The following is a 15,399-nucleotide window of genomic DNA, read 5'->3' as shown; positions in this document are numbered from 1 at the left end:
ATTGACTTAAAAGGTGGACTTTGTGTACACCAATTGTGAAGTCAATAAAAGATATTAGTGTGCCGCGCGCGCTCGCCTCGCTGGGCCGGGACGGGGCATGGTGTGTCGAGACGAGATGTGCGATGTGACATGATGTGCTGCGGTGCGGTGAACCTTTTGCCGTTGAATGCAGTCATCCTTTTGCCGTTGAATGCAGTCATCCGAGTCATCAACTGAGAGAATCCACTCCAGTAAATTGTCATTAGATGCAGTCATCAGGGTCATTAATTGAGAGAATTCACTCCAATAATTGCTAAGGAATAACCTCTGAAATATTCCAACGGTTACTGGATTGATTGACTGTGTCGACTGCACGTCCGGGTTCATCCCCCCTTCCTCACCGCTCGCCTATATAAGGCGCCCTCCTACTCCTCCCAGAGATGCACGAAGGTATTTCTTTTAGGAGACCTCTCTCTTTTCCCTCTGTCATCTGCTGCTCTTTTGCATTCCCATCGCCAAACACTACGCGCACAAGTACTGGCGAGAGTAGAGCCTTCAAAACCTCACCTACTGCTAGAGATCCTGCTCGGGATAGGCGGGCGATAAGGTTTTTGGGGAGCGTTGAACGCGACTGCTCGCTCCCTTCCTGATTGACTTCAACATCTACTTCCTGGTGGTCAGCCGCTACATCGTCTACTTCCTGGTGGCCAAGTACCTATTCGTATGCAATGTCTTCTTCCTGGTGGCTGCGCTGATCGACTACGTCGTCTTCTTCCTGCTACTTCCCGGAGGCCGTTTGTGGGACTGCACTGCATCGACCCCCTTCCAGCATCATTTTTGTACGACTACATCGATTGAGGCCATCCCACGATTAGTATGACTACTCCAGATGGTAACGGCGCATCCGGTGCCTCCAGCACTGACCCCGCCTCAGGGTACATCCTAAATCTTCTGTAGCTATGTTTGTTCTTGTTTATTAGAAGTTTAAATTTGAACACTAGCACATATTATGTTGTCACTGAATCACTCAACGTATTCATGAACATATTCATGATAATATTTTACATGTTTAATTTTGAAATTAAAATGTCCCAAAATATGCTAGATTTCTGACACACAGTCCAGAAAGAAGATCAGAACTAGGCTCTCACAGACCCGAGGCCCGGCCCGGCTCGAGACTTGCTGCTAGTTCCTCGAGGAGTCGAGGGCAGAGAAGTTCTGGTGTTACTTGCTGCGCTGCTAGTGCTAGTTGCTGCCGCCGCCAGCTCAGGCGCCAAGCTGCAGGAGCTATGGCGAGGGTTCTCCGGCGCGCCCAGCCGCTCCTCCGCCGACTCCTCTCCGCCCGTTCCCCTTCCCCGGCGTCCTCCGCGCTGGTTCGTTCCCTCCGCCTTCAGCTCCTAAAACCCCAACCCCACCCTTCCCTTTTGCTTTGTGTTTCAATCCCCAACCAAGGGTATCGAATGGAGACGAGTCGATTTTCGATTCAAATCAAGGGAGTACGGGGCTTGCCCCAGTTCCTCGTTGGTGTGGTCGATTTGGGCGCCCCTTTCGGTTCCTGATTGGTTACAAGATGCGGGCCGTGTCTGGTGCTGTCATGGTCTCATGGGGACTTTGTACGGGGGATCGCAGGCGTTGTCAGGTTTGCGTGTTTGGTTGGTTCGGTTAAGGCAAAGTGGCGTGATGGACGGAAATCTGTCCTGGTGGCGTTTCTTTGAAATTGGAACCTCTTCAGTTGGATGAGCCCCAGACACAGTTGTGTGCAGCATATGCTTACATTGTGGTGTTGGTACCATGTGGTTGTGTACACCCTATATTTATATTTGGTACAGTATCACGCTATTCCATTCATGCAGTTTGTCTTGATATGTTGCGGTTGTGTTTACTTTTAACTTTGTTTATGGTCCTGAAATCACCTTCCACGGCTCTAATAATAGTTCTGTACTAATCATTTCCGTTTGGTTCATGATTAATCCTATAGTTCTTGATTTTTCCTATATTACAATATCATGACTATCATGGAATTCAAGCAGTGACTCTTGCCTAAGTATGCTCATCCCTGCTCCTTATTTGCAAAAGTGGGGCAAACGTAATCCTATGTATTTGCTAATTTGTGAAAAACTGACTAAATAATGTTATGCTTTCAGCCAAATTTTGAATAAGCAGAAGAATTAGTGGTTAGTAAAAAGTCATGTTCAAGTTGTACCTATTTTCATCATCTTCTTATTGTTTTTTCAGGGATGCTGCAATCAAAATGTGCTGTGTACAGTTCAGCTGCGAAGCTTGTCAGCAGAAGGTGTATATATGCTACTCACTTTTTTTTTCCTTACTAAACTAGTGATATGACTTTCGGTTTGATACATTTTCTGAATCTACTCTCTTCTACCTGTAATATTTTTGTATCATATTATTATGTTAACTGATAGAAACAAGATGTTGAGTTACATGATATTTTTTTCAGAGGCACTTTTGCAGCATTCTTTTAGTAAAATGTTTTTGTATGTTGGAGAATGAACAAAATTATCTTGTGGTAAGGACACTGCCTTTAGGTGACCTGTTACATAGGTGAGAGAAATTAATTTTTACGACTTGTCTTGCAAGGACAATACGTAAATTCTATTCAGAATGCAGCATAAAAATTGGGCGAAGTTGGTAGAACCGTAAATGTTGTTTGCAATTTTCGTTAGTAAAATTCTTTGGACTAACATTACATGCTGTGTGCTTTCTCTTGAATGTATTTCTCTGTTTATACATTGCAACGCATGTGGTGGACTGGTTAGCAGCTGGGAATGTGGAACGTGGCCACGTTCCTCATTCTGGGAACATCGTTCCGGGATGGTAATATTAGAGATTGTATAGCTGATTACGCTTTCCATGTATACTTGATTGTATTACCTTGTATACCAAGCCATATTGGCTATATATGAAAGGTCACCCCCCCTCATTAGGGTGTGTTGTGTTCTCCCTAATCCTGCCTCTCTACAGGGAACGTTCCGGGAACGGGAACAATTTAGTGTAAAAACCTTTCATAAGTGTCGTGCCACGTTCTGGGAACGGGAACGGGAACATGGCTGCTACTGGTGGTTATTGGTTTCCAACCTTCTATATCCTGTCTAATTTTGTACGATGCTCATGTTTGCTTGTGGATTCTGGATATTTCGAACCTGTGTTTAAAATAACAAAAAGGATCTCATGTGTTAAGTTTCATTGGATTTACAGATTATTTCAGTCATGATTTTTCCACTGACACAATGTTTTATTATCTGCTTGTTAGGGAGAGAACAATCAAAAGCAGAAGAACATGGCAAGAAAAATATTAAGCAAAACGACTTTGCACTTCAGCAAGCTCTTGACCAAATTACATCTGCATTTGGTGAGGAGTCAATAATGTGGTTAAATCATGCTTACAGTCGTAAAGGAATTCCTGTCATATCCACGGGATCCTTCACGTTGGACACAGCTTTAGGAATTGGTGGACTTCCAAAGGTCAGTTTCTCATACTAATTATTCTGTCAACAAAATTTATGTGCAATTCAGAATTTTTGGAAAGAGGCCATATTATTAGATGACTTGACAGTGTACTGGCCTAATTCATCATGTGAACCCACTTGTGTTATACCAATAAGTAGTAATTTCGCAGCAACCTGCAACCTCAATAAGTTGAGATATAAGTTCATGCACACAGAGAATAAGGTTTACTATAGGTGGTAACTGGTTAGGATTTGGGATACAGGATGTAATTATTGCATGATTTGCACTTGCCATTCCACTGGCCTATTATTGATAATGTGATTGAACATCTGACACTCACTCATAGTGATTAGCTCGATGTCACTAAGTTAACATGTAAGTTAAACCATACGCACAGAAGAATGAAGGGTAATGATCATCTAGCTAAGGATATTCACATCTTTGCTTATGTTGTTTGTTAAATAAGATTTTGGAAATTTTCCCTTAATCACAAATAGGATTTATTTTGCATTATACTTATGCTCTTTTCTTCACATTTAAACTTTTACATTTATCTTTTACATTTACGAGCAGGGAAGGGTTGTTGAAATTTATGGACCAGAGGCTTCAGGGAAAACAACTTTAGCACTTCATGTCATAGCTGAAGCTCAGAAGACTGGAGGTAAGTTAGTTATCCTGACATCTGATCTTGTGTTAAGTGCTTACCCTGAAACACATTATTGACCTTTACTAGACTTTGTTTCTTTTAGCTAGGGTATACTTCTTAAGTTATTATGAATGGAAAAAAATGTAGTACAAATAGTATTGGAGGCTAATGGCTGGGTCATCAGTGTTAGCGTCTGTTACTAATAATCTCGCATCATGATTCAACAAAGATGTCTTCGCATTCAAAACCATAGAAACAAAGGAGGGCAAACAATAAGAGCTTCGTATCATGGGTTTATGATCTGTTGTAGAAAGCCATGTGATTAAGTGTGGCATTCTTGAAGGGCATCACACATCTAGGAATGATGTTGGATGGGCATTTGGAATATTACATTCTCGTTTTAACACCATATGTTATCTAGCATGCGTGTGGAAACAGACTGCTTTTGAGGACAATTATGTAAAATTGTATCATTTTTCAAACAGACCAATCTGGTGAATGAGATTCTGGCAATATGTATCGCTGTACCATGATAACTTAATTATATCCTTAGAATTTTCTTCACTATACAGAGAATTAGGAATTCCACTATTTGTGCTCTACTGATGCGTAACCATGTCAACAGGGATTTCATTCATAAGGCTACTATCTTGCAAATAGTAAAATGATTAGGCTGTATACCTTTTATGTATTTTTTCTTGTTAAATAAACTATTTGCATATTGCACTATGCAAATTGATAAAGATATGCTTAGCTAATATATCTCACACATAATTAATTCACTTCTGTCATATACCTGTATTAAAGAAAAGTTCAAAAGCATATAATCTAAACAGTTAAAAGATGGAGTTAATCACCAGAATTTTTTAGCCATACAAGAATTAATAGCTTATGAGGTTACATGGAGATAAATAGAAAGTTGTTTCTTGAGTTTTCTCTAACCTTTCATGGAGAGATGCCACCACACTCTTTGCAGTGACAATTAGTTTTTCCTAAAAGAGTGGGCATGGGTGTGTGTGTGGTGGGGGGCATCAACATTTCAAAATTCTTGTATGCTCCTTGGGGATATGTTTTCTATGTCATTGTCATGATTGCATCTCAGCTCATTGTTTTATGTTCGTCCAGGAAACTGTGCTTTTATTGATGCTGAGCATGCTCTGGATCCAGCCTTAGCAGAATCTATAGGTGTGAAGGCAGAGCACATGCTACTGTCTCAACCTGACTGTGGTGAACAGGCTCTTGGCCTCGCTGACATCCTAATTCGAAGTGGCTCTATTGATGTTGTGGTTGTGGACAGTGTACGTAGAATGTTAGTACTTTCAGCTCTCAATGCTTTGCTTTTGCCTACTGGGTGGTGTTCCAGTGCTTGGGAGTTACTGATAGGATCTGAAGCACACAATTTTTATCTTAAATAATAATAATCTGAAAACTTGTCTTCCTAGAGACTTCTGTAGTTGATAGCTTCAATGCTCTTCGTTGCCATATACCTTCAATGCTCTTCGTTGTCATATAACTTCAATGCTTATTGTTGTCATATAACTTCAATGCTCTTCGTTGTTATACTTCTGATAAACTCTAGAATTGTGTACTACCTACCAAAGTAACTTAATGCTGCACACCCCATAACAAAACTGCCATTTATAACAGTTGTTCTGGTTGTTTACTGCTGACACTCACAGTATAATACAGGTAGCAGCTCTTGTCCCCAAAACTGAGCTGGATGGTGAGATGGGAGATGCACATGTTGCACTTCAAGCAAGGCTTATGAGTCAAGCGCTTCGCAAGTTGAGCCATTCTCTGTCTCGCTCCAGGACAATCCTGTTATTTATTAATCAGGTTGGCTATTTATTTAGACTGAGCTAGTATTAGTGAAATAAGCTTCTTGATGGCCAAAATGTTAGTATGTTACTGATGAATTGTTTTCATAACTTACGTACATGCCTCTGTTTATTCTGAATAAAGTTGGCTTGGAATCCTCGCTTAATGTTGAATGGTATCCGATGCACCATTTGGCTTTGTTCACTCACTTTTTACACTTACAGACACTCCATCCACTCTACTAAGTTGCTACTCCATTTTTTCCAGTCCAGAACTTTTGAGGACTTATGTTTACCTATTAAACACACAACTTGTGTTCCAGTGCATACCACACTATCCAGAGCATGTAGCCAGTAGGTCACTACTGTCATGACATCTTGTTTTTACAGCATAATGAACAAAAAGAATGGGAAGGGGACCCAAACGCAGCGTGGGCCTGTGGCGCGGAGCCAAGGAGGCCCGGGCCACCACGCCAGCCCTGGCCGCCCGAGGACCCAGCCCATGAAGGGCCGCCGTGCCAGCCCTGTCTGCCCGAGCCGCCGGCCTGGCCTCCCTGCTGTGGAGCAGATGGATTGAAACAGAACCACGGGCCGGTGGGATAGGGCGCGCGCGGCTGCTGCTGGCCGCCGTCGCTGTTCCGCTTGCCAGAACCCCTCTTGCACCGTGGCTGGGAGCCAGAAGGCGCAGAGGAGGAGCGGCAATTGGAGCCGTAGCCAGGGGAAGGGGTGGAGGCGACGAGAGCAGTGGACGCCACCACCTTGTCCGCGTTCGCCAAATGCAGCTCCTTCAGGGCGAGCTGATCGAGTGCTGCAGCGAAGGTGATGTTCGGCGTGGCGGTGATGAAGTCCCCAGTGGTGCTGTAGCGGGGGTTGGCGCCGCGGAGGAGGTTGAGGACGAGCATGGAGTCTGCAACGGGCTGCCCGATGTTGCGAAGGGCATCGGCAGCCCTCTTCATCTTCTTGCCGTAGTCTTCAACAGACAGATCGCCCTGAGTCATGGAGTGGAACTCGTGACTCATGAACATGGCGCGGGGAGCTTGGTTCGCCTGGAAGTGAGTTTCGATGGCGACCCAAAGTTGGCGCGCCGTCAGGTCATCTGTCATGGTGAAGTCCAGGACAGAGTCGGAGACAGAGCCATACAGCCAGCTGCGGACGCAGCAATTGGCTTGGTACCAGGCAGCATCGATGGGATTGGGAGGAGTCCTGTTGATATGCCGCAGAAGACCAAACTTGCTGTACATGGCCCTGAAGAAGGAGCTCCATTTGCTGTAGTTGGAGGAACAGAGCTCCAACGTCATGGGGACGTGGGACTTGACGGCGATGGTGGCATAGGGACTCACTGCGTCCGACATGGCTTCAGCAGCTTCTAGGGAAGAATTGCTGGTGATAGTGGACACAAACAGCAGTAACTGCTGGAGGAAGGAGAAGAACCAGTGCTGATGGTGTGGCGCCTGGTGGAGGAGAGGAGAAGGCGCCTGGGCAGCGGAGTAGAGGAGAGGAGAGGGTGCCTGGGGCAGCCGAGAAGAGAGGGCATACGGCCGGCCTAGAGGACCCGGACTCGTGATACCATATTGAGAGTTGGGCAAAACACACCACACCACAGGAGGGGGGGGGGGGGGGGGGGGTCCTTTCATATATAGGCCATGTAGGCTGGCAGTTACAAGTGGAAGCCGTATAGGCTAGTAGTACAAGTGGAAGCCATATAGGCTAGTAGTACAAGTGGAAGCCGTATAGGCTAGTAGTACAAGAGGGAGTACAACTGAGCATATCTAATACTATTAGCCAACCATATTGCTAAATATCCAGGAACTATTCCCTCCAGTCACAAATAAGTGGCTTTTTGGGTCCATACTAAGTCAACAATTTGAAACTTCAATTACAAACTATTTTTTGTGTTTTGAGTTTAGATATTGAAAAATAAGATGAGTAGATCTGTATCAAAGAGTAGTTTCATACAAATATAATTTTGATATGTGTTTTAACTTTTAATAGATTATGACAAATAGTGGTCAAAATTGTGTTTTGAAGGCCATGTGTGACATACTAATGTCACTTATTTGTGACTGGGGAGTATTCTAAGTAGAGTTTTTGAATGGAATGGGCTAGGGTGGTACATGACTAATACCGATGATGCTATTTTCATTCATACTTATGATGTGACATCCTATAGCTCAACACAACAAATTGCAGTAAATCAGTTAGATTTGTGAAATTGGTTCTTAAATGTGTAGTTGCTTAATAGTTTGACCAAAATATCTTATGTTCAAAATTCCTCTAGTCCTCTCAATTTACTCAAGTTTTGATATTATGTCCAGTTCATTTTCCATATTTATCTAGGATAACAGTTTATCCCTGGGAATGTGTACAGGTAAGATCAAAGCTAAGCACATTTAGTGGGTTTGGAGTACCAGCAGAAGTAACTTGTGGAGGAAATGCCTTGAAATTTTATGCTTCTGTTCGCATGAACACCAAAAGGATAAGTCTTATGAAAAGGTGTGAAGAGGTAAAACATCATCATGGTAGTATTTGAACTTTGTAAAGCATCATCATGGTACTATTTGAACTTTGCTAAGTGTGAGATGTAACATAGTGCTGCATTTCGAATTTAGGAAATACTTTGACTTGCTAATAGGGCATCTAGTAATGTATACATTTGTTTACTGTGAACTCATACCCAGCATAGTATTGGCGAACTAAAATTAATTTTTTTAATGGTGAATAAACAGGAATTGGGAATACTTTGAATGCCTATTGATGAATTTTTAGTCACTATTGATCCAGTCATGTAGCGGTTATGACATTGTTGTTCTTTACCTTATTTGAGAACAGTATAAGCTGTTTCCTAACCCAATTCAGTTGTACTTAAAAGGCTATTGGTGCGCAAATTCAAGTCAAGATTGTGAAGAACAAACATGCTCCTCCATTTAAGACCGTACAGCTTGAGCTTGAGTTTGGCAAGGGCTTAAGCCGTGAATCAGAGCTCATTGAATTAGGTTGCAAGCACAACTTCATAACAAAATCAGGAGTGTTCTATCATATGAATGGGCAAACTTTCCAAGGCAAAGACGGTATCAAACATTATCTTGCCAAAAACCGAGATGCCCAGGAAGATCTAATGACAATGCTAAGAGAAAAGATGATGCAAAATGAATCGCAGCTAGATAGACATGAGGAGGGTGTTAAACCGTATAAGAGTGCATCAGAGGAGATTGCCTCAGCAACAGATGAAGGTGTAAATGACGAGCTTGAGGCCTGAAGCTATATTTCCAAATTGTAAATATGCTGCTTGTCTTCGCAACTTGAAGGACAAACCTTTCGAACTAAATTTAACTAGGTGCACAATCAGAACCCAGTAGAGATTATGCATGATTGTTTCATCTTCCGTTCGTGTAAATACTGTAGTTGTAAGTGTTTTGCTCTTTTTTTTTGGGAAAACAGGTTAATGGCATAGGCCCTTATGAATGTTTGACAACGCTGGTCAGAGTATACTCCATTTTGGATATCAAGGCTGATTCAACATTCTTTTGATGCTTTTAATTTCATATCACTGCCTTTGTACTGGCCGACGTTAGGAATCTTTCTTTAACAAGTGTGCTCAGGCGCCAGGGCACGGATGCTCTAGCTATGTAGCTGTGTTCCTCCATCCTGCATATATAAGATTACAGAACAGTCTCCTACTTGTCTCTGTTTTGTACATGAAATATTGGTCTCTAGTGTAAATATTTGATCACCATTATGCACTTGATTATATTTATCAAATCCAACAAATTTATATATTACAGAAGCAGTTTTCAAGATGAATATGCACATGACTTTTCCAAACTATTTTAAAGTCTCGAAAGTTTGATCTGATCATGTCCACACCCCCAAGTATATGGACTAGAGTACTAAGATACAATCAATTTGTTCTTGTATGTAGCCTAGATCTGTTACCAAAAGTTCCTGAAAGGTTATTGGTACAATTGAGTTTTCTTGCTCTTAGATAAAGCCACAGACAAAGCTGTAGACTGCTGCATGTCAGTCTGTTTGGATAGTGGGCAATGTGATATAATTCCTCATTTTAATTCAATTGAACTAACATTGCCTAGAACAATCCTCTTTTAAAAAGGGTGCACTGTCACTCAACATTAGAAAACAAGAGGTCTGATTGAAGTAAAGATCGAGGATGAGCTAATCATTATAGGCTATGATACAAAAGTAAAGATTTGCGATAAGAAACCCTTTGTTGTTTGCGTGGCTATTTGTAAACTCAGAGCATACGGTTAACAAATGGATCTTAAAAGTTTCACTCACAAAATCACATTGGTTAACAATTTGTATTCGGTAAATCTTTACAACCATGCGGACAGCAACGCAGCATATATATACCATGTATCAAGGCACTCTTATTCACTTGAAATAATGTATGAAGCATTTCAACTATTCATGCTTCAGCACTTGCAAGTGGACTTCTCAACTTGACTTGGACCGGGAGCCCAATGATCGGTGTTAGCTTCGGATCCTTTTTGTAAGTTTCTTCATTGCAGTACAGCTTCCACCTGAACTGCCTCACCAGGTAGTGCATAGCCACCATTGTTTCTACCCTTGCAAATTCGTTTCCAGGGCACATTCTTGGACCTCCCCCAAATGGAACAAAACAATTCACAGGAACATGGTTCTCAAACCGTATTGGATCGAACTTTCCTGGCTCAAGGAAGAATTGTCATCTAAATGTGTAAAGCTTTGCGCCATTATGAACGCAAGCGGAACCATAGTGTGTGAGTGAGTTCTGACTTCTGATAGAAAGAGGGGATGCAAAAGGCACTTACTTTCCAGTCTTTGGCGATGTGGTAGCCCTGGTATTCGATGTCTTTGACAGCCGTTCGAAAGCTCCCAAACACTGAAGGAACTAATAAATGTATTTCTCCTTTCCTTTTACATTTGATGTATTACTTGTACTCCAAGCTATATTGGCCATATATAGAGGTCACCCCCTTATTAGGGTGTGTGGTGTTTTCCATCTACTTCTCTACATGGTATCACGAGATTAGATTGTGGGCCTCCTCTCCTTGGGCCTTCCCCGCTGATCCGCGCAACCTAGGCGCCCCCCCTATGCCACCGCCACCCACACTCCGCTGCACCTCCCCGACCGGCTCCCCCGATCGGCTCCCCCCCAGTCGTGCGCTATGCCCTCTGCCGACTCCTCTGTGTCCGGCGACACCACCGCTCCTGGTGCTAATCCTGGACCGGCCCCTGCTATCAACGGCGGTGCATTTGTGCCACCACCTGGCACATATGGCTCCTCTGGCAGTGCGCCCCAAGCTCCTCCTGCCGGCGACGCGCCCGGCAACGGCGGCGACGGCTTCATCGTGTACCTGGCGGCGGCGCCCGCCGTCCACCCTTACGCCACCGTCTCCGTCAAGTCTCACGTCCCCGTGACGCTGATGATGAAGTCCAACGCCTACTCCAGATGAGCGTCCTTCTTCAAGTCCATGTGCGGCAAGTTCAGCCTCAAGTCGCATATCAATGGCACGGTGGCGCCCCGTTCCCAGCACCTCGACTGGGATCAAGCGGATTGCTGCGTCTACTCCTAGTTCTTCAGCTCGATCGATGACTCCATCCTCAACCTCGCCATGACCGACGACAATCAGACCGCCCGGGATCTTTGGCTCGCCATTGAGGGCCTCTTTCGCGCCAACAAGCAGTCCCGGGCGATCTTCCTCAGCCACGACTTCCACTCCATGACACAGGGTGACTCCTCCATTGCCGAGTACTGCAGCCGCATGAAGACCCTCGCCGACGCCCTCCGCGACGTCAGCCATCCCGTTCAGGACTCCCAGCTTGTCCTGAACCTCCTCCGCGGCCTCAACCTGCACTTCTCCAACACCGCCGACGACATTGCCAACTCAACTGCTGGCTTCCCGTCCTTCACCCAGGCGCGGGACATGCTCGCCCTGAAGGAACTTCGCCTTACCAACGAGGAGAAGATCTCCAACTCCACCGCCCTCCTTGCCAGGACCTCCTCGTCTTCTTCGTCCTCCAGCTATACAGGCGGGTGTCACCCGCCGTCTGGTTCTGTCCAGACTGGCGACGGCGGCAGTAGCGGCCGCGGCGGCAAGAAGAAGTGGCAGAAGAAGGGTAGCGGCAGCTTCCAGGTGCCCCTTGGTGGCGGCAGCTCTCACGGCGGCGGGCCCCCACAGCCCATCGGCCCGTGGTTCTGCTTCAATCCAGGGATGACTCCTATGACACCACGGGCTTCCAGCAGGTTGGTGGTTAGCATCCGTCGGGTGGTGGGGGCTGGTGCGTCGGCACCCCTGGTCTCCTTGCCCCCCCTCCGCAGGCCCACGCCGCCTACGCCCCTGTTCAGATGCCCACTCAGGCGTCAACCCGGGACCAGGCAGGTCTGGTTGCTACCCTGAACCAGATGGTGCTGCAGAACGACGGTTGGGTGGTTGACTCAGGTGCATCCGGCACATGTCATCCTCGGATGGTATTCTTCTCTCCCGACTCCCTCCCTCTCACTCCTCCATTACTGTCAGTAACGGTCACACCCTTCCTATTACGTACCATGGCAACTCGACCCTTACCACCCCCACCTCTCACTTTTGTCTTAACAATGTCCTTGCTGTTCCTTCTCTGATTCGTAATCTAATTTCTATTCGTTAGTTTACTAAGGACAATAACTGCACCATAGAGTTTGACACTTTTGGTTTTTCAGTCAAGGATTTTCCGACCAGACGCGTGATTCTTTGCTGCAATAGCACTGGCGATCTTTACACCATGCCTCAAACAACCAACTTTGTAGTGCCCCACGTCGGCCTCACCATCTCCTCCAGTTTGGGGCATCTCCATCTTGGTCATCCTGGTCCTGCCGCCATCGCCACACTTAGACAAACTTCGTCCATTGCTTGTAATAAAGATAGTCATACTCTATGTCATTCATGTCAGTTAGGGAAACATGTGCAGTTACCTTTCTCACATTCTAGCTCCTGTAGTTCTGCTCCTTTTGAGTTAGTTCACTGTGATGTTTGAACTTCTCCCGTAGCAAGCATCTCTGGTTATCACTACTACCTAGTCATTTTGGACGACTTCTCACATTTTTGTTGGACATTTCCTTTAGTTCACAAGTCTGAAGTCACCTCACACATCATTGATTTTTGCACCTAAGCTGACATGTAGTTTAGTCTTCCTGTTCGAAGCGTCCAAGCTGACAATGGGACCGAGTTTGTCAATAAGACTCTCACATCCTTTTTGACTTCTCGGGGTATCCACTTGTGCCTCTCGTGTCCTTACACTTCTCCCCAAAATGAGAAAGCCAAGCGTGTCCTACGCACCCTTAATAATGTGACTCGCACATTCATACCTCCATGGCCGTCCCATACTGGGCCAAGGTGCTCGCCACTACCACCTATCTTCTGAACCGGCGCCCCTCTTCTTCCGTTTAGAATGACATCCCCTACCACCTCCTCTACTCCTAGACTCCCGAGTACTCTCACTTGTGTGCCTTCAGTTATCTTTGCTACCCCAACCTCTTAGCCACGGCACCCATAAGCTTGCTCCTCGCTCCGCAGCCTGTGTCTTCCTCGATTATCCCTCCTCTCACAAGGGGTACCGCTACCTTGACTTGTCCACCCGTCGAGTCATCATCTCTCGCAATGTTGTCTTCGACAAGTTCGTCTTTCCCTTCTCCTCCATCCTACTCACCCATCACAGCTCCACTTCCTTCTGTTGAGCCCCTCTGATGTTCCTGCTTCCACCTCGGTCGCTCTGTCGTCAGACATTGAGCAGCCGCAGCCCTCACCAGTTATTTTGCAGGAACTCACCAACGACGACCCCGCCATCCTGTTCCATGGGCCGACCGTGTACCCCGCTCTATCTATGGGCGGGTCGCCGCTCTCCATCGCCCTCCCGACTGCTCCGATCGCGACTGCAGTGCTTCCAACCGCGATCGCACCCCCGACTGCTCCGACCATGATCGCGACACACACGGGTGTGGCCCCGACCTCGACGACAATGCTCCCGACTGCTCCGACCGCGACCATGGCGCACGTGGGTGCACTCCCGACTGCTTCGACTGTGACCGCGTCACGCGTGGGTGCAGCCCCGATTGCACCGTCCGCACTGGCGCGCTCTCTAATCGGTCGGGCGAGCGGCCCAACCGCACCGCCGAACGCCCCGACCGCACCGGTGAGTGCTCTAATCGGTCGGGCGCACGCCCCGACCGCACCAGCACACGCTCTGATTGGTCGGGCGAGCACCCCGACCGCACCGGCGAGCGCTCTGATCGGTCGAGCAAGTGCCCACGGTCCTCCCCCCACGCCTGTGGCCCTAGCGCCTTCCGCATCCTCCTTGTCGCCACCTGCCCCTCTATGCCATGTCACTCGGTCTGTGACTGGGGCAATTCAGCAGCACCATTACCACGGCATGACAACCTCGACTTCTTCTCCGCCCTCTCCGATTTCGGCAAACTATCGCAGTGCTGTGGCTAACGCCAACTGGCGCGCCGCCATGGTCGATGAGTTCCAGGCCCTCATCAACAATGACACCTGGCACCTCATCCCATGGCCGCCCGGTGCCAATGTCGTGTCGGGCAAGTGGATCTTCCGGCATAAGTTCCATGCCGATGGGTCCCTTGCCCGGCACAAGGCACGCTAGGTGGTTCGTGGCTTTTCCTAGCGTCACGGCATCAACTATGACTAGACCTTCAGTCTGGTCATCAAACCGGCGATGATATGGACCATCCTCAGCATCGCCACTTCACGCGCCTGGCCGATCCACCAGCTGGGCGTGAAGAATGCGTTTCTTCACGGACACCTCACGGAGACTGTCTACTGCCAGCAGCCTATTGGCTTCATCGACCCGTGCCGCCCCCGATCACGTCTGTCTCTTGCAGAAGTGCTTGTATGGATTGAAGCAGGCCCCGAGGATGTGGTATCAGCGGTTTGCCTCCTTCCTTCACCAGCTCGGCTTCATCGCCTCCACCTCTGACACCTCCCTCTTTGTATACAAAGAGGGCCGAGCATCGCCTACCTGCTGCTCTACGGTGACGACATCATCCTCACCGCCTCATCCTCGACTCTTCTTCGGCACATCATGGGGCGTCTTGACTCCGAGTTCACCATCACGGATCTTGGTGACCTACACCACTTCCTCAGCATCTCCATCACATGTTCCTCCTAGGGCCTGTTCCTGTCTCAGTGATAGTACGCCCTGGATCTACTTCAGTGGCTGGTATGGCTGAGTGTCACTCTACAACGACTCCCGTTGACACCCATGCCAAACTTTCAACACACGATGGTGCCAAGCTCCAGGACGGCTCTGAGTATCCGAGTCTTACTGGGGCTCTTTAGTACCTCACTCTGACTCGACCTGACCTGGCGTATGCAGTTCAGTAGTTGTGCCTCTTCATGCATAACCGTTAAGATAACCTTGTTAAGCAAACCAACCCTTATGCATGTAAGTGTCCGACACAAACCTGTCTAGTCAAGGAAAACTAGTGGCACCCTAATT

At 46.7% G+C, this 15,399-nt stretch overlaps 2 protein-coding genes across 3 annotated transcripts; one reads left to right on the top strand and one right to left on the bottom strand.

The window, feature by feature from the left end:
* Positions 1-1,140: 1,140 nt before the first annotated feature.
* Positions 1,141-9,452, top strand: LOC117833459 (DNA repair protein recA homolog 3, mitochondrial). 2 transcript variants are annotated; one of them, XM_034712959.2, is made up of 8 exons: positions 1,144-1,352; positions 2,215-2,272; positions 3,251-3,462; positions 4,021-4,108; positions 5,219-5,391; positions 5,783-5,929; positions 8,279-8,413; positions 8,780-9,452. In XM_034712959.2, the coding sequence occupies exons 1-8, from the start codon at positions 1,269-1,271 to the stop codon at positions 9,164-9,166; spliced, it is 1,284 nt and encodes a 427-aa protein (XP_034568850.1). In that variant the 5' UTR covers positions 1,144-1,268; the 3' UTR covers positions 9,167-9,452. The 2 variants fall into 2 exon arrangements, with proteins under 2 accessions (XP_072151673.1, XP_034568850.1); XM_072295572.1 differs by lacking the exon at positions 8,279-8,413 and having other exon boundaries at positions 1,141-1,352.
* Positions 5,680-7,493, bottom strand: LOC140223585 (uncharacterized). The gene has a single exon (XM_072295573.1). It carries the CDS (start codon positions 7,260-7,262, stop codon positions 6,279-6,281), a length of 984 nt encoding a protein of 327 aa, XP_072151674.1. The 5' UTR covers positions 7,263-7,493; the 3' UTR covers positions 5,680-6,278.
* Positions 9,453-15,399: the final 5,947 nt, after the last annotated feature.

This window comes from Setaria viridis, chromosome 8 (assembly GCF_005286985.2).
Source record: "Setaria viridis chromosome 8, Setaria_viridis_v4.0, whole genome shotgun sequence".
In the NCBI taxonomy this organism is placed as follows: domain Eukaryota; kingdom Viridiplantae; phylum Streptophyta; class Magnoliopsida; order Poales; family Poaceae; genus Setaria; species Setaria viridis.
Note: the sequence above shows the minus strand (reverse complement) of the source record. Positions and strands in the feature narration are given on the sequence as shown.

Bases quoted from the DNA above. Each gene is read 5' to 3' on its own strand.
- LOC117833459 (XM_034712959.2), top strand. From the start codon at position 1,269: ATGGCGAGGGTTCTCCGGCGCGCCCAGCCGCTCCTCCGCCGACTCCTC. The intron at 1,353-2,214 runs GTTCGTTCCCTC...TTGTTTTTTCAG, and splicing joins CCCCGGCGTCCTCCGCGCTG to GGATGCTGCAATCAAAATGT. The intron at 3,463-4,020 runs GTCAGTTTCTCA...ATTTACGAGCAG, and splicing joins GAATTGGTGGACTTCCAAAG to GGAAGGGTTGTTGAAATTTA.
- LOC140223585 (XM_072295573.1), bottom strand. From the start codon at position 7,262: ATGTCGGACGCAGTGAGTCCCTATGCCACCATCGCCGTCAAGTCCCAC.